Source organism: Henckelia pumila, chromosome 3, assembly GCF_033568475.1.
Source record: "Henckelia pumila isolate YLH828 chromosome 3, ASM3356847v2, whole genome shotgun sequence".
NCBI classification, from domain to species: Eukaryota; Viridiplantae; Streptophyta; class Magnoliopsida; order Lamiales; family Gesneriaceae; genus Henckelia; species Henckelia pumila.
The window spans coordinates 73,796,683-73,814,361 of record NC_133122.1 but is presented as its reverse complement, the minus strand read 5'-3'; the positions used below and the strand labels follow the sequence as shown (position 1 = coordinate 73,814,361).

Below are 17,679 nucleotides of genomic sequence, written 5' to 3'. Positions count from 1 at the left end.
TACGACACATATAGGAGTCAATGCATTGTTGTCAAGGATTCACCACATACTTGCGAGTGTGGATATCCTATGCGATCTGAGGAGATATTAGTGTGATAAATCTCTGGCCAGAGTAATTGATGTGATTTAAGAAATGGTTTCTTAGTAGCACATGCGATGTCACTAATTTGATCTTCAAGATGTATTGCATATTTATCGAATCTTGAGCGACTCTCGATATACCAATGGTTGTTGATTCGATCGGGATATATGGATGAAGGGACCGTACTGTACGCTAACCAAAATCTACTGGTTCTTGTAGGCACTATCAGTGATACCTAGGGAATCATGGGGCGATGTTGCTAGGCGCTTTACCATGATTCGTTGGGCAAGTCGGAAAGTGTTGTTCCGAGTCACAAGGAGTTGTGAGCCCACGGCTAGCTGTATCCCTGAACCATTGAGGGTCACACAGTGTAATGGAGTTTTAATCCCGTTGAGATAGTTAAATTTAAAGAGTTAAATTTAATGAACTAAGGAGTTGGACTTCTTAAATAAGAGTAAGGGAGTAGGATTTCCTAAAATGACATAGGGATGGACATTTTTGGAAACCACTGAATTCGGATTCAGGAAAATTTATTTTGACTTTAAAACGTGCAGAAATGGTTTCTGTGCACATTGGTGAAATCGTTTCATCAATCGGAGTCACGATGAATTTTATATTAATTTCTGAACGAGCGGGCTTTGCTTGTCGGGCCCAGCTTATGACTAATGGGCCCTAAGGTGTTAGTGGCCTGCATTATAAATAAGTTATTTCAGTACAGAAATTACACACAACAGGTCATAATTTTTGAGACAGAAAAAAAATCGAAACCCTTCTCTCTCAAAGAATTTTCGGCCGTCCCCTTCCTGCTCTGCCCGAGAAAATTCCGGTCTGTGATTTTGAATCGCAGTAAGGAATAACGAATCAAATTCGTGTATTCTCTTCGCAGAAAACTTCTGATAGATTTTCTAGTGCAATCTATCAGAGGGATTAAACCTCTGTTCGTGGACCTGATTGAAGGCGTTCATCGGTTCCAGGGAGAGACAACAAGAGCAGAATTGTTCTGTTGGTGTCCATTAATCTCGTTGCGAGATTTGAGGTAAAATTTATTTAATTGTTATTTAAATTTTACACACACGTAATTCAATTGATGAACGGTTGATACCCAGACCATGGAAACGTTCCATGAAAAATTTTTAAACTTCCGCTGCACCGGGTATCAATCGTAATTGGTCTGGGAACTCGCCAGTTTTCCAACACTTCCAAGAAGATCAAACACTCAAGAAATTCACATTTCACAAGAAATTGTCATTGAAGAGAAAAATCAAGGGATTATCTAGAGATTGTATTCACTAATCTTTATTTAAATCACTTTGTATCAATTTTCTATTTCTTGATTTTAAGAAATAAAGAATTTTGAGTCACAAATTTTGGCACGCCCAGTGGGACCATCTCTACCCTTCATCTTTTCTCTTCGCCAAAAGTTCTAAGTCATCATGTCCACCAATAACAAGATCTCAACTGAAAGTCTTGGAGTCGTCACAAGAAGTATGGCGAAAAAATCTTCTGAGCAAGCTCGTTTCTTAGAAACCCATCAAAACTCGCACATAGCACCAGTAATGGTGACAAATGCCTCAACTTTAGAAGATCAAATAGCAAATCTGACGAAGGCAATTGAGGGACTCTCGAGACATGTTCAAGATCAAGACTCCCAAATCATGAAGTTGATGGAAAAGATAGACCATACTGATGCAAGTCACATGGACAAACAAGGTGAAACTAACGGTGAAACTGAATCATCATTGAAGAAAAAAGGAAAGGAACATACTAAAGATTTAAATTTTTCACCTGATGTGTCAGTTCTTGTAGACCAATTAAAAGACTTCATCATGGGTACTATCAAAGAAAAACTTGACGGAAGCTCCAAGTAATCTCTCACATATGCCAAGCCTTACTCGCAAAAGATCGATGACTTGAGGATGCCCCCTGGTTACCAGCCTCCAAAGTTTCAACAGTTCGATGGCAAGGGAAATCCAAAACAACACGTGGCTCATTTCATCGAGAAATGTAACAATGCTGGAACATACGGAGATTATCTGGTCAAACAATTTGTTCGCTCACTAAAAGGAAATGCGTTTGACTGGTATACTGATCTGGAGCCATGCTCGATTAATAGTTGGAATCAGCTAGAACAAGAATTTCTCAATCGCTTCTATAGTACTCGACGAATAGTTAGCATGATCGAGCTGACAAACTCACGATAGTGGAAAGAAGAGCCTGTCATTGACTATATCAATCGTTGGAGAAATTTGAGTCTTAACTGCAAAGATCGATTGTCGGAATCTTCCGCCATTGAGATGTGCATCCAAGGTATGCATTGGGGGCTTCGATACATCCTTCAAGGAATCCAGCCAAAGACATTCGAGGATCTAGCTACTCGAGCTCATGACATGGAATTAAGTATGGCTGCAAGTGGAGCAGAGGGACCTCCAGCTCATGAATCTCATAAAGCAAAAGAAAAGGAAGGCTTCAAGAAAGGAGGCAAGTCTTTCACAAAGACCCCGACCAAAGAATCGATGACAGTTAATGCCACACCTGTCAAAGTCAAGGGAAATATAAATGATAAAAGCAATGGAAAGAAAGAGATATATCAGGAAAGAGGGCAAAAAAAGTTGAGTTTAAAGGAAATGCAATCAAAACAGTACCCTTTTCTTGACTCTGATGTATCGGGGATATTTGATGATTTGGTCAAAGCAAACTTGATTGAATTACCAGAACTGAAGCGACCTGAAGAAGCTACATGAGTGGATGACCCAAAATATAGCAAATATCACCGGTTGATCGGGCATCCTATTCATGATTGCTTCATATTCAAGGATAAAATCATGCAGTTGGCTCGCCAAGGAAAAATATCACTTGAAGAGGATAATGTGAATGTCAATCAAATCGAAATACATAACAATGATGGTGCATCATGCTACGTAACAGGTTTACAAGGAAGTCTCTTCAACCAGATCGATCAGTCCGAAAATAAGAAAGATTGTGTAGCGACCTTAGCATTCACTAACGAAGATCTACCATTTGGTTCTGACTTTCACAATCGGCCTTTATTTGTCACGGGATATAGTCGCGAGCGAAAGGTGAATAGGATATTAATTGATGGAGGCTTTGCAGTTAATATTATGCCTTTGCGCACGATGAAGGAGTTGAATATTGCCACAGAAGAACTCGCAAATAGTCGCTTGATGATCCAAGGATTCAATCAAGGAGGACAAAGGGCTCTCGGGGCCATAAGATTAGAACTAATAATGGATGACATGACCTCAAGTGCATTCTTCCATGTCATAGACTCCAGGACATCATACAACATGTTGCTTGGTCGACCATGGCTTCACGAAAATGGGGTAGTTCCTTCTACATGGCATCAATGTTTTAAATACTGTCAAGATGGGGTGGTAAGAAAAGTACTTGGAGATGATAAACCATTTACCGAGGCCGAATCACACTTTGCCGATGCCAAGTACTATTTTGAGAATGAGAAGACATCAAGAATCGAAGAATGTTCACCTTATCGGGAACCCGAAGGACAGGATGATGAAAAAAGTAAGATTAAAGAAGCCTTGGAAGTTCATAAAGACCAATCAAAAGGTAAATTGTCTGTCCAAGAAGAAAATCCTTTGAAAAAGATGGTACTTCCTTTAACAAAACTTGATGAAAAACAACCATCTATCATCGGATTTGTCCGTCCAACTCAAGGGGCCGAGGTAGAACATGGGGAGTACTCAGAACTACAGAATGCGAAGGGCTTTGATCCAAAAGCTTATAAAATACTCGTTAAAGCCGGATACAACCCAAGTGAAAACCTCACCTTGGGTAAACTCCCCTCAGGAGTTTCTAACAAACAAGCGGCTCTTGAAGAAAATGCGCGTACTGTTCAAAAAACTCGACCAGGCCTTGGGTTAATTCCACAAAGTCCCATCCGCATTGCCATCAAAAGAGTCAGCCTCAACTATATTGCTGAAGATGAGTACTCGTCAAACACCGTTGTTGAAAAACAAAATAAAAAGGATCAACGAGTGTCTGTCTTTGATTGGCTGGGCCAACGTAAAAGGCAAAGGAATCAACAAAAATTGAACTTCTCCAAGCATTTGTGTGAGGCTCATAATCAGCAAACCCCGAAAAGATTGCGAAGTTTGATTCCATCCCGCATGAAGCGATGCACCACATTGATTATATCATGCGATAAGATCCTGAAGGCTAAGATGCAAACAGTGATTTACACTCAAACTCAAAAGGATGAGGATGATACAGAAAGTGTTGCTTCTTGTCACATAACTTCAAATGAAGAAGAAAATTCATTAGAGGAAGATGCTGAAATTGCTCCCCTTGAACTTGAAGAAGGGGTAAAAGCCACTGTTGATGAACTAAAAGAGTTTAGAGATATATTTGCATGGTCATACAAAGAAATGCCTGGGCTGGATCCGAAAGTGGTTGTTCATCACTTAGCTGTTAAAAATGGATCTCGACCTATCAAGCAAGCTCAACGAAGGTTCCGCCCTGAGTTAATCCCTCCAATCGAAACTGAGATTAACAAACTCATTGAGGTTGGATTCATCCGTGAAGTCAAGTATCCTACATGGATATCCAGCATAGTTCCTGTAAAGAAAAAGAATGGACAAATTCGGGTTTGTGTTGACTTTCGAGATCTGAATAATGCATGCCCAAAAGATGACTTTCCGTTACCTATCACTGAACTCATGATTGATGCAACTATGGGTCACGAAGCATTGTCTTTCATCGATGGATCTTCTGGATATAATCAAATTCGCATGGCGCCAGAAGATGAAGAGTTAACTGCATTTCGCACTCCAAAGGGTATATATTGCTACAAAGTAATGCCATTTGGATTAAAGAATGCTGGTGCCACTTATCAAAGGGCAATGCAGAATATTTTTGATGACATGTTACACAAAAATGTCGAATGCTATGTTGATGATGTGGTTGTTAAATCCAAACAGAGAAATAACCACTTGGAAGATTTAAGAAGAATTTTTGAGCGCGTAAGAAAGTACCAACTCAAGATGAATCCTTTGAAATGCGCATTCGGTGTCACATCAAGAAAATTCCTTGGATTTATTGTCCGGCATCGAGGGATTGAATTGAGCAAGCCAAAATTGATGCAATCTTAAAAATGCCCGGACCTCAAAATATCCACGAGCTGAAAAGTTTGCAAGGAAAATTGGCATATATCAGGAGGTTCATCTCAAATTTGGCTGGGCGTTGTCAACCATTTAGCCGCCTCATGAAAAAAGGAGTTCCATTTAAGTGGGACGAATCTTGCGAGAATGCTTTCAAGAGCATTAAGGATTATTTGATGAAGCCTCCCGTGTTGGCAGCCCCGGTGCCTGAACGCCCATTAACCCTCTATATCACTGCTCAAGAGCGTTCCGTCGGAGCTTTATTAGCTCAAGATAATGATGATGGGAAGGAAACTGCACTATACTATTTGAGTAGAATGATGACGCCAAATGAATTGAACTACTCACCAATAGAGAAGTTATGTCTAGCCCTCATATTTGTCATTCAAAAGCTAAAGCACTACTTTCAAGCCCACACTGTCCGGCTTGTCTCAAAAGCAAACCCGCTAAAATATGTGATGTCAAGACCGGTTCTTTCTGATAGACTTGCAAGATGGTATCTCCAATTGCAGCAATTTGAAATTATATATGTTCCTCAGAAGGCTGTCAAAGGGCAAGCATTAGCTGACTTTTTAGCTGACCACCCAATCCCTGCCGATTGGGAGCTATCTAATGAATTTTCGGATGAAGATGTTCTTGTAATTGAAGTTAAACCCCCATGGAAAATGTATTTCGATGGAGCTTCGAATAAGGAAGGAGCCGGTGCTGGAGTTATATTTGTGACATCTGACAGGGAAGTGTTGTCATACTCATTCACATTGACTCAAAATTGCTCCAACAATGTTGCTGAATATCAAGCTCTAATCCTTGGACTAGAAATGGCGGTCGATATAAAGCAATTGCATCTTCAAGTATATGGGGATTCGGCTCTGGTGATTAATCAGTTACTCGGATCATATGAAGTCAGAAAGCCTGAATTACTCCCATATCATAATTATGCTAGGAATATTATGGGGTGGCTCGGTGATGTGGAGATTGAGCATGTGCCGAGAAAAGACAATAAACAAGTTGATGCACTGGCCAAGCTTGCTTCTACAATTTCCATGCCAAACAATGAAGCTCGTGTGCCAATATGTAAAAATTGGGTAGTACCGCCACTTTTTGAGGATGAGAGTGATGAAGAAAAAGAAGATGATAACTACACTGTCGAAGTATTCGAAATTGAGAAATAAGATTGGCGTCAAGCATTTGTCGATTACTTGAAGTATGAAAAGTTGCCAAATGATCCGCGTCAAAGGGTAGACATTAGAAGACGCGCAGCGCGCTTCATCTACTACAAGGATACCTTATATAGGTGCTCATTTGATGGAGTCTTCTTACGGTGTTTAGGAGATGAAGAAACCACCCGAGCAATGGAAGAAGCTCATTCTGGAATTTGCGGAGCCCATCAATCAGGTCCAAAGCTACATTTTCGAATAAAAAGAATGGGTTATTACTAGCCAACAATGGTGAAAGATTGCATGGATTATGCACAAAGGTGTCAAGCTTGCCAGTACCATTCAAATTTCATTCACCAACCGCCTAAAGTGTTGCACCCTACAGTAGCCTCTTGGCCATTTGACGCATGGGGTTTAGACGTAGTTGGACCGCTGACTAAATCTTCAAGTGGGCATTTGTATATCTTGGCTGCAACAGACTATTTTTCTAAATGAGCTGAAGCAGTGCCTCTCAAATAAGTGAAGAAGGAAAATGTTGCTGATTTTATTCGCACCCACATTATATACCGGTATGGAATTCCTCGGTACATGATCACAGATAATGGGAAACCTTTTTGCAACACTTTGATTGATAAGCTCTGCGAAAAGTTCGGTTTCAAGCAAAGGAAGTCTTCTATGTACTATGCTGCTGCTAATGGTTTGGCCGAAGCTTTCAACAAAACCTTGTGTAATCTCTTGAAAAAAATAATTGCAAAATCAAAGAAAGACTGGCATGAAAGGATTGGAGAGGCTCTATGGGCATATAGAACAACTTACAGAACGCCTACTCAAGCAACTCCTTATGCATTGGTGTATGGTGTGGAAGCCGTCGTGCCACTCGAGCAACAAATTCCATCACTAAAGATAGCTATACAAGAAGGCTTGACAGAAGAAAAAAATGCACGTTTGCGCCTCGAGGAGTTAGAAGCTCTCGATGAGAAAAGACTGGAAGCGCAACAAAGACTTGAGTGTTACCAAGCTCGTCTCTCTAGAGCTTTCAACAAAAAAGTGCGGTCACGCTCATTTGAAGTCGGTGATTTAGTACTCGCAGTGAGAAAGCCCATCATCACAACTCATCGAACCGGAAACAAGTTTACATCAAAATGGGATGGCTCATATGTTGTCAAAGAGGTTTATACTAATGGCGCATACAAACTGGTGGCCGAAGATGGCTTAAGGATTGGTCCCATAAATGGGAAATTCTTGAAGCGTTACTATGCATAAAAAAATAAATAAATAAATAAAAAAGAACTCCTAACCCACACGAGTATAAACTGTGAACGGTGCCCACCAAAGGTATTATATGTGGTTAAACTGTTATGTCCCCACCAATAGTGAATTCATGTGGTTAAACTGTATTTCTCTCACTTATGGTATTTTATGTGGTTAAAATATTAAATCCCCACCTAGTCTAGGGTGGTTAAGAAATAGATACTCCTGGCCCACATGAGTATAAACTGTGCACGGCACCCCCCAAACAATCAAATTTTGAACTACGTTATGACTTGATCCCTATATTGGGTACGTAGGCAACTTAGATATTTTTTAAGTACAGTCATTAACTTGCTGTTTTCGTTTCCCATGAAATTATAATTCATTTTATATTTCAAGTGGAGTATAAGCAAAAATATATATATATATATATATATATATATATATGAATCAAAGAAGCACATCTATAAACCTCTCAAAGTGATGTTCATTACAAAATATAAAAGAAAATGAAAGTCATAAACAAATTCTAAACAAAGGGACTAAATTTCTTCAAGTCTTCTTTGGCAACTTCAAGATGGATCGTCGACATCTTCAAATTCTCGATGGCCCCATCAACAAAAGGGGAAACATCTTCGATGGCAGTGACTTCTTCCTCAATCTTATGAACCTCCGCTTGAGCACTGGATAACAATCGTTGTTGTCTCTTTAAGGAAGCAGATAAACTCTTCTTTCTCTTCTTCAAATCATCAAGTTCCTTAGTAAGGCGCTCCAACTCCTCATGAATAGATTGAACTTGACTTGCCTCTTTGCTCTCCCTAGTCTTAGCAGCATCAAGACAATCTTTGGATTCACTCAGTTGTTGTGCAAGAATCTCCTGGGCAGCCTGTTCGGAAGATTTTGACCGGGCTTCATCAAATGCAGCAGCTTTGTCAAACAATGATCCCAATAACTTTTCCAAACCAGAGAAATCAAAATCATGGAAAGTATTCATGGTATCAAGCACCAAGAACACGTCGCCTTTGAGAGAAGAGATACAATCAATTGAAATATTCATTATCTTTTCACGAAGGTCGACCCACAGTATTTGAAGAAATTCTTTCTAGTGATCAAATAAAAATTTCCCTCCATCAAATGCAAGAAGGGCAGCAGGCTTGGGAGTTGCATTAGGAATCGCCAGAATAGAACCTTCTTTTGGTATAGGTTCACCGGCTGAAAGAATTGCAAGTGATGTGTTCGGTCCCATGATCGATTTTTGGCTGCCTTGTGAACCATGAGTATCATCAACATTCAATAACTCTTTCTCCACCTAAAAAAAAAAAAGGAATGACAAAAGGGTTTGATGGAAAATACAAAAAAATAAAAAAAAAAAATAAGAGAAAGGAAGTTTCTTAAAAAAAAAAAAAAAAAAAATTACCTCTCCCACAAAGCTTCCCACAAGTCTCGGGTCTCTGATTACACTATCAATGTCAATAACTCTTGGCTTGGAAGGATTAGAGGTCTTTTTGTCCCTTTTCCAATGATGGTCTGCAGTACTACTCTCACTATCTTGAAAGTCTTTTCTCTTGTTTATCTCTAAAAGTTCGATTGCACGAGCACTATGATATTTGGGACGAGAGTCTTCACCGAGAAACCCATTTTCATCCTCACAAACTTTACCTTCTCGCAAATTTTCACAAGGCTTCGAGATAGTTAAAATGGTAAAGTTTTCTTCCAAATAATTTCCATGAACCATTGTCCACCACTTCTTATACTCATCGGAGCAGAATCTCTTCGCATTTGGGGGCATGGATGGAAATTGCACTCTAGACATTGAGTTGGAAAGAGTAATCAACCGCCAAAAAAAAAGCCCTTCATCCAAAGAAGCTTTGCGGACGTCTCGAACAAGAACCCCTGGTGGTATTTGATAAAATCCAAACTGACGACTGAAGCGGTGAGGACTATAAGGTTCAACCAAGAAGCGGCGCAAAGACAGATAGCCGGAACGGATGGCGATAAAATAATTCTTCTCAAGTTCCTCCGTGTTTTCATTATCAAGATATAAAAATTCTTTACTCCTTGTGATCATGGTGCAAGTCCAAGAAGCAAAATCTCCTTTGTGAATTCTTTTGCCAGCTTCAATTGAATCATAATGTTTTGCGCTCCCTTCGCCGGAAAAAGTCGCCATTTTTGGACCACGTGCTCCTTGCCAAACTTGGGTGTGAGTCTTAAAGTAATGCGCGAGCCAACCATAGATGAAGTGTGTAGGAAAAGTCGCACATGCACGAGATGGATTTGAAGAAGCAGCAGTTTTGTTGAGGCCTCGATAAATGCTCGTCAATGTTGGAATAGCAAGACCCACCTTCCGCCCACTAGCCATGATGCTTGCCATCTTGAAAGTACTTGGACGAATAATTTTGGCACCACTTTGAGGAAGGACAAATACACATAACCAACAAGATACATATGCCGCCAAGTATGTCTCATCTTTTGAGTTGTCTCTGATTCCAAGCTTCGAAAATATAGCCTTCTCTGCAGGGAACCATTCTTCGTGTGTCTCGATATTGCCAAGTGGATTATATGTGGATTCAGGAGGCACTGCCTTTTTATCTCTACGAGGGGGAGGTGAATGATATCAAAAAGCCTTCTTGAACCAAAATCTAACCCACTGATCAATAGTCACTTGAGAGCATGGATCATCTTTTGAATTTCCTCGAAGAATGTGAAAAGCATGAAGTAAGTGATTGCATGATCGAGGAAAGAATCTACTACCCGCTTCATCAATGCCGGTGAGCTCCTTGGCACTAGGGACGACTTCATCATATAAATTTCCGGTGATAGACAGGCCCGATAAAGAGTGCAAATCTCACAAAGAAATAGATAATTCGCCATGTGAATTCAATAATGTATTGTTGAGTGGACACCACGCCTCGCAAAATGCCTTCATAATGTTGGAATCTCGATCATATGTGAATAATGAAGCATAAACCGGGTCATATATTTGTGCCGCTCGAAGCCTATGATCGCATCGACTAAGAATATCTTCAGTCCACTCCCAATAGCCTTTGATGTAATGAAATTCGCCAATAAATTGGAGTGTGTCATCCCACCTTGCCTTGCCTTCAATAATACGTCTTCCCAATGATGGCAATAGAACATGCTCTTGCAGTTGCTGATGGTGAGTAGACCGCAAAGCCCAAACTTTAGAATTCTTGGTGAAAGGAGTCTCGATGGACCACTCGGGAGCATAAAGCAAGTTTGTCAATCGCGGCCATGGTTTTGCATAACGACCGGCCACGGGCTCATCAACAATCAAAATAGTGCCTTTCTCTTCGGGTTGACCTTCGTCATCAAGAATCATCAAACGTTGAGTGCAGAAAGAAGAAGATATGTCCTTGAAAAAGACCATTGTACTACCTAAAAACAAAACAAAAAACAAAATTAATAAAAAATATTGTTAATATGTAAACAATAACATAAAAATAATAATAATAAATGAAAACTTAAATACGTATAAGATTGTAAATAATAATATTGTTTTGAAAACGTGTATATAAATAATTATAAACTAGTAATAAAGGTAATCAAATATATATGACTAAATTCATAACAATAATAATAAAAAAAAATACGTAGGCATCACAGTAAGAATACTAATTAATATTATAATAAAAAATGTATGTATGATTATATATATGTAATTAAAAGATAGTAATAATAATACTATAAGGAAAAGTGTTTTAAAAAAAAATTAATATGATATATGTATAAAATATTAATATAATAACACGTAACAAATTAAAAAAAAAATAAAGAACAAAATTACGTAAGTGTAGTATATATAACAATAGAATAATAACAAAAAAATAAAATAATATTTGTACATATAAAACTAAATACATACAAGATTAGATATACATAAAAAAAAAAAAACTGAAAATTATGTGTAATGGTTCAAAATAATAATAATAGTTAAATAGATATATAGGTACAACAAGTTTTGTAATATAACGTAAAAGTGATTTGCTTACATGTTTAGATAATAATTTTGAAACTAAAAACAAAAACAAAAACAAAAACAAAAGAAACAAAAGCAAAACGAAAGAAAATTTAAAATATGTATATTAAAACGTATCTTAACATGCATGTATATAATAATAATAATAATAATAATAATAATAAAAAGAAAAAAAAAACAAAGAATTAAATAAGATTGCGCTGCACGTGTTTGCCTAGCAAACAAACAAAAAGAGAAGAAAAGAATACAGAAAATAAGTAAAATAAAAGAAACAAGGTGGGGCAAGCACCGGAAAAAAAAAAGTAGAGGAAGCACTGAAAAAAAAAAAAAAGCAAGAAAGAAAAGGGAAGAGGCACCCGTACCGGATGATAATTCAAAGTGGAAGGAGTCAAAGTCTTGTATGCTTCCTTAAAGGCCAATCAACCTGCAGACACATGGAGTCAAAATCGAACAAATATTAATAGTTGAAGAGTAAAGGGGCACACCTTATAGTATGGGCCAAAATACTCTGTCTTCGAGAACCAATGAAATTTGAGAATCCGCAATGTGACAATTTCGTGTTGTTTAGCCTTCCGTTGAAGAATTGGTCGGTTTGCAAGGATCACTCCTGCACAGAAAATTAGACGACATAAGTTATGGCAGCATCATCTCAAAAAACACGAAAAAAAAAGAATTGGGAGACAATTTTCGTACTTACGAAGAATATAATTTTTGCCCTACATGCTCCTCCTTTTTATAGAGGAGGGATATGTATAAAAAGGAAAAAAAAAAATTCCATTCAAAGAAGATGCATATGGAAGAAATTAAAGTTTTCATTTTTTTTTTCTTGCTTGGTAAAGAAGAAAATTTTATTGAAGGGAAATATGCAAGATCCACCCACGTGGGCCGGTGTGAGATTGTTTGTGCTGCATGGATTTCCTCGAGGATAGAATCTATTTTTTTTATTTCTTCCATATATATAAACGTGTATATATATAATATAAAATAAAGTGATTTTGGAAGTAAATTATCGTTACTTATTCACTAGAAAAAAAAAACACATTTGTGAATAAGTTTCGAGGGGGCATTTGTAGACAATTAAATTTGTCTAGCTTAAATTTATGGAAAATGCCAAAAGAAGTATATATATTAAATATCAATAAAAAAAATAATTGACTATTTATTTATAGGAAATTAAATTCCTACAAAAAAAAATAAATAGTTAATTAAATTGATATTTTAATATATTTTGTGATCAAATGATTTTAAATCAAGATTGCATCTTACAAAAATGGAATGAAATACTAATATTTTTAGTATTTCAAATCAAATCTTGAATCAAATGAAAGAAAATACTAATATTTTTAGTATTTAAAATCAAATATTGTGATTAATGGAAAATAATCACCAAATGAATCATGAGGAGCCAATCAAATTGCGACACCTCATCAAATGGAAATGGAAACATTCTGCATCCTTCACCTATAAATAGGAGGCAGATGATCAAGAAGAAAAAAACACAACATTGAAGACTGAAGCAAAGGAGTAGAAGAATTCAAGATTTTTCTCTCAAGACATATTCAAGAAGTCCAAGGAAATCAACGAAGATCAAGGCGAAATTCAAGGCGTTCTTCATCAAATTCATTAAATTCAAGAAGATCAAGGCGTGATTCAAAGAATTAATTGCCTTATTCTTCAAACACATTTAAATTCATTCAAATCCAAGAATATTTCGTTCTTCACCAAATTCAAGATCAACAAAATTCAAGGCGTGATTCAAGGAGTTCATCGCGTTCTTCCCAAATTTTGAAGGTTAATTCGATAACAAGGTGTGAACCCATCGAATTAACATTATCAAGATATCAAATCATCTTCCAAGAAGATCAAACACTCAAGAAATTCACATTTCACAAGAAATTGTCATTGAAGAGAAAAATCAAGGGATTATCTAGAGATTGTATTCACTAATCTTTATTTAAATCACTTTGTATCAATTTTATATTTCTTGATTTTAAGAAATAAAAAATTTTGAGTCACAACAGCCACTGGACTTCCTATTGCTGCTAGGTTGTCGCAGATGCTCTTGAATTTGCGGATATGTTCTCCAATGGTGATATTGTCATCTTTACACAGATATGTCAATTGTTGTCGAATATTGAACTCTCTCTCTTGAGAGTCTTGTGCATATGCTTCCTTCAGAGCATCCCAAACTGATTTGGACGTATCTTCTCCGATGGCAAGAACGAGTGCTTCTTCAGAGAGAGTTCTGATGATCCATCCACGAAGAAGACGGTCTGATTTTCTCCATGCCGTGATTTTTTCGATTTTTGTTGATAATTCTGTTGTTGTCGAATCTGCTGTTGGCTCGAGTGTTTCTCCAGTGAGATGTCCAAGCAAGTCTTGGCTTTTGGCAAGAGCTAAAGCTTGCTCATGCCATAGGGGGTAATTGCCTTGGTTTGTTTTAGTGTGATGAAGTTGCTGACATTGTGAGAAAGAGACGACATTGTGAATATTTGGTTGCTCACAAAGGATTTGATACCATAAAGAGAATTTGAATGAAGGCTGTGTTTTCTGTTTTATTCATCGTGAGCAACAATAGTTAATTACAACATAAATATATATTCATATGAAGAGACCTTTGAGAGATAAATAAGGGAACTTAAGATTATAATCCCAAGATTTGAGAGACAGAGCAGATCCTTTCCTTTGATTGTGAAGGATCTGCATCGAATTTGTCTCTATTGATTTGATTCTGATCTATACCAAATTTATCAGCTGCGGTTATGGTATCAACTTCATTTTCCTTTGATTGTGTAGTGCTAATACATGCAGCACACAATCAAACAAAAAACAAAAAATCCGTTTCATTTGAGTGATGTGAATCTATGATAAATAATACATAGATAAGTAATATAATGCAATAAAAAATAAATAAAAAATGATAATTAATATAGTATTGGATTTGAATGATAGATTATAGTTTATTTGATTTGATTGATTAAATTTTATATAAAAATGATAAATTACCATTTTGTCATTTTAACAATAAATAAAATATAAATAATATTATTTATAAGGGGTAATATAGTAATTTAAATTCAATGATTTGATTGATGTAAAATTAATAATTAATATATGGATAAATAATATGACAACAAAAATGCGAGATTAGATGAGATAAGTTATATATAGTGTTAGGAATCAATCCAGAAGAATTCGATATTCCGAGAATTCACCACGCAAACTCAGCAATAAGAACAATAATCCCAGAGACAGATAAAACCCAACGCACACGCAGATCAAACACAAAACTCACGCGAAAGCAAATAAACAACGCAAGTATTTACGTGGTTCGGCAAGGAATTTGCCTACATCCATGGGAGAGCAACACAACCACTTTATTAATCACCAACAGAAGAAATCCAAGCTCTAAAAACAGAGCTTATTAATGAGACAGACCCGAAAAAAAAACTCTAACGCTAGATACAGACACAATTCAAACTTGTTATCTTTGAATTCTTCCCGTCACAATCTGCGCCCAAGTTCTCTCACCTGAAATCTCTCTTTTCTTCTCTCTCAATTATATTCTGGAGTTTGAAGAATTTGATTTTATGTTATTTTCATTGCGGCCAGCTTCCATCTGCTTATATAGAGAATTACGTCAACTTTCATCTTGGGCTTTAGGTCAACAACAACTTAATGCCTAATTATAAATTCAGCATGATCCAACCTGATAAGTCATCTTACATCAGTCTGATCTACTCTCGTAATTCGATCTGCATTGATCTGCCTTCAAGCTTACAGCTTCTCGGATACTTCATCTGACTTCTATCCGAGTCCCAGTACTCGAGCAATCGATCTGCATGAACTCATTCAAAGAACTCATCTGACCATCACTTCGATCTGATCCCAGTATTCGATCTGTACCATGAACTCATCTGATCACTGAACTCATCTGATCTGTACTCTTTGATCTGATCTCTTCTCTATTCCCATTCAATCTGATAGAAGCATACTTCAACAATCTCCACCTTGATTCTTTCAGATGAATGCTGCTCTCCATCCTAGCCTCCTTTGTCTAGTTTCCAATCACCGCATTAACTAAGTCCAAACATTTCTTGAACTTAGCATACGGCAGTGACTTCGGCATAATATCTACAGGATTTTCTTCTGATGCTATCTTCACAAGGATTACATCTTCTTTATCAATCACATCTCTAACGAAATGCATCTTCACAACAATGTGTTTCGATCGTTCATGATAGACTTGGTGTTTCGTTAAGTGTATTGCACTTTGATTGTCACAGTGTACTACAACTTGATCAAGTTTCACACCAAGCTCCGCTATCATCCCCTTTAACCACAATCCTTCCTTTATGGCCTCAATAACAGCTATGAATTCTGCCTCAGTGGTAGAAAGGGCAACCACCGAATGTAGATTAGACTTCCAGGTGATCGTTGTGCCATAAAAGGTGAACACATATCCAGTCAATGACTTTCTCATGTCTAAGTTCCCAGAAAAATCTGAATCCACATATCCAACCACTTGATCAATCTCATCTTGCTATTTCTCAAACTTCAACCCCAGCCCAGTTGTGTTTATGAGATATCGGAGAATCCATTTCAGAGCTTCCCAATGATATGTACCCGGATTAGCCATAAATATTGACACAACACTGATTGCGTATGTCAGATCAGGCCTACTACACACCATTCCATATATGAGACTTCTCACTCCACTAGCATATGGAATACCAGCCATCTTCATCTTGTCTTCCTTACTTTCAAGTGACTGATTCGCAGATAACTTAAAATGTTGTCCCAAAGGGGTCAAGACAGATTTTGCTTGATTCATGTTATACCTCAAAAAAACCTTATTCATGTAGTTCTTCTGATTCAGATGAATTTCCTGCCTTTTCCTGTTCTCACTATGTCCCTGCCCAATATTATCTTTGCTTCTCCCAGATCTTTCATCTCAAACTCTGAGTTGAGATGTTGTTTCAAGGATGATATCTTTGTCCTACTTTTACTTGCAATCAAAATATCATCAACATAAATCAGTAGGTATAAGAAAACCTTCTTTTCATCCTTCTTCAGATAGACACATCTGTCATATTGGCTTCTCACAAAACCAATACCAATCATGAACTCATCAAATCTCCTGTTCCACTGCCTCAGACTTTGCTTTAGCCCATACAATTATTTTATCAGTAAGCAGACCTTGTTCTGTGTTTTCTGATGTATGAAGCCCTTAGGTTGTTCTATATATATAGTTTCTTCCAGGTCACCATGTAGAAACACAGTTTTCACATCCATCTGCTCAAGCTCCAAGTCGAGCAGGTTCACCAGTGCTAACATAATCTAGATGGAACAATGTTTGACTACTGGGGAATAGACTTCATTAAAATCTATTCCTTATACCTGACCAAAACCCTTTGCAACCAATCTTGCTTTATACTTGATCTGTTCTTTTCCAGGAGTTCCTTCCTTCTGTTTATAGATCCACTTGCATCCCAATATATTCTGATGCTTCGGTCTGTCTACTAACGTTCAGGTTTGATTCTTCTTAAGTGAGTTCATCTCTTCATTCATAGCTTCAATCCACTTGTTTTTATGTTTACTCGTCATGACTTCATCATAATTATTTGGCTCTGAATACTCCACCTCCTCAGCTACTGTAAGCACATACCAAGCCAGATCAGCTTCACCAAACCTCTTAGGAGCTCTGATCTCCCTTTTGGTTCGGTCCCTTGCAATATTATAGGTAGTCAAGTCCTATTTTGGATCACTCATTGTCACATTATCATCTTGCATCTCTTCTGACTCTTTATCTGGCACAGAATACTCCACCTCAAACGGTAGATTATCATTCACATTGATCTGACTGTCCTTTCCATCTGTATTCATTTTATATCCCAGTTTGGATTCATCAAACTTTACATTATTTTCTTGTGGATTATTCACTCTTACTTTAGACTGGCATCCCCAAATGCGTATATGTTCCACAACCGGTTTCCAATCTTTCCATATCAAATGGTGTTTTTGGGACAACATTGGTTGGAACTCGATTTAATATAT

The 17,679-nt window shown here is 37.4% G+C and overlaps 1 protein-coding gene across 1 annotated transcript; it reads left to right on the top strand.

Moving 5' to 3' along the window:
• The first annotated feature begins 2,904 nt into the window (after nucleotides 1-2,904).
• Nucleotides 2,905-5,208, top strand: LOC140889028 (uncharacterized). The gene has a single exon (XM_073296724.1). It carries the CDS (start codon nucleotides 2,905-2,907, stop codon nucleotides 5,206-5,208), a length of 2,304 nt encoding a protein of 767 aa, XP_073152825.1.
• Nucleotides 5,209-17,679: the final 12,471 nt, after the last annotated feature.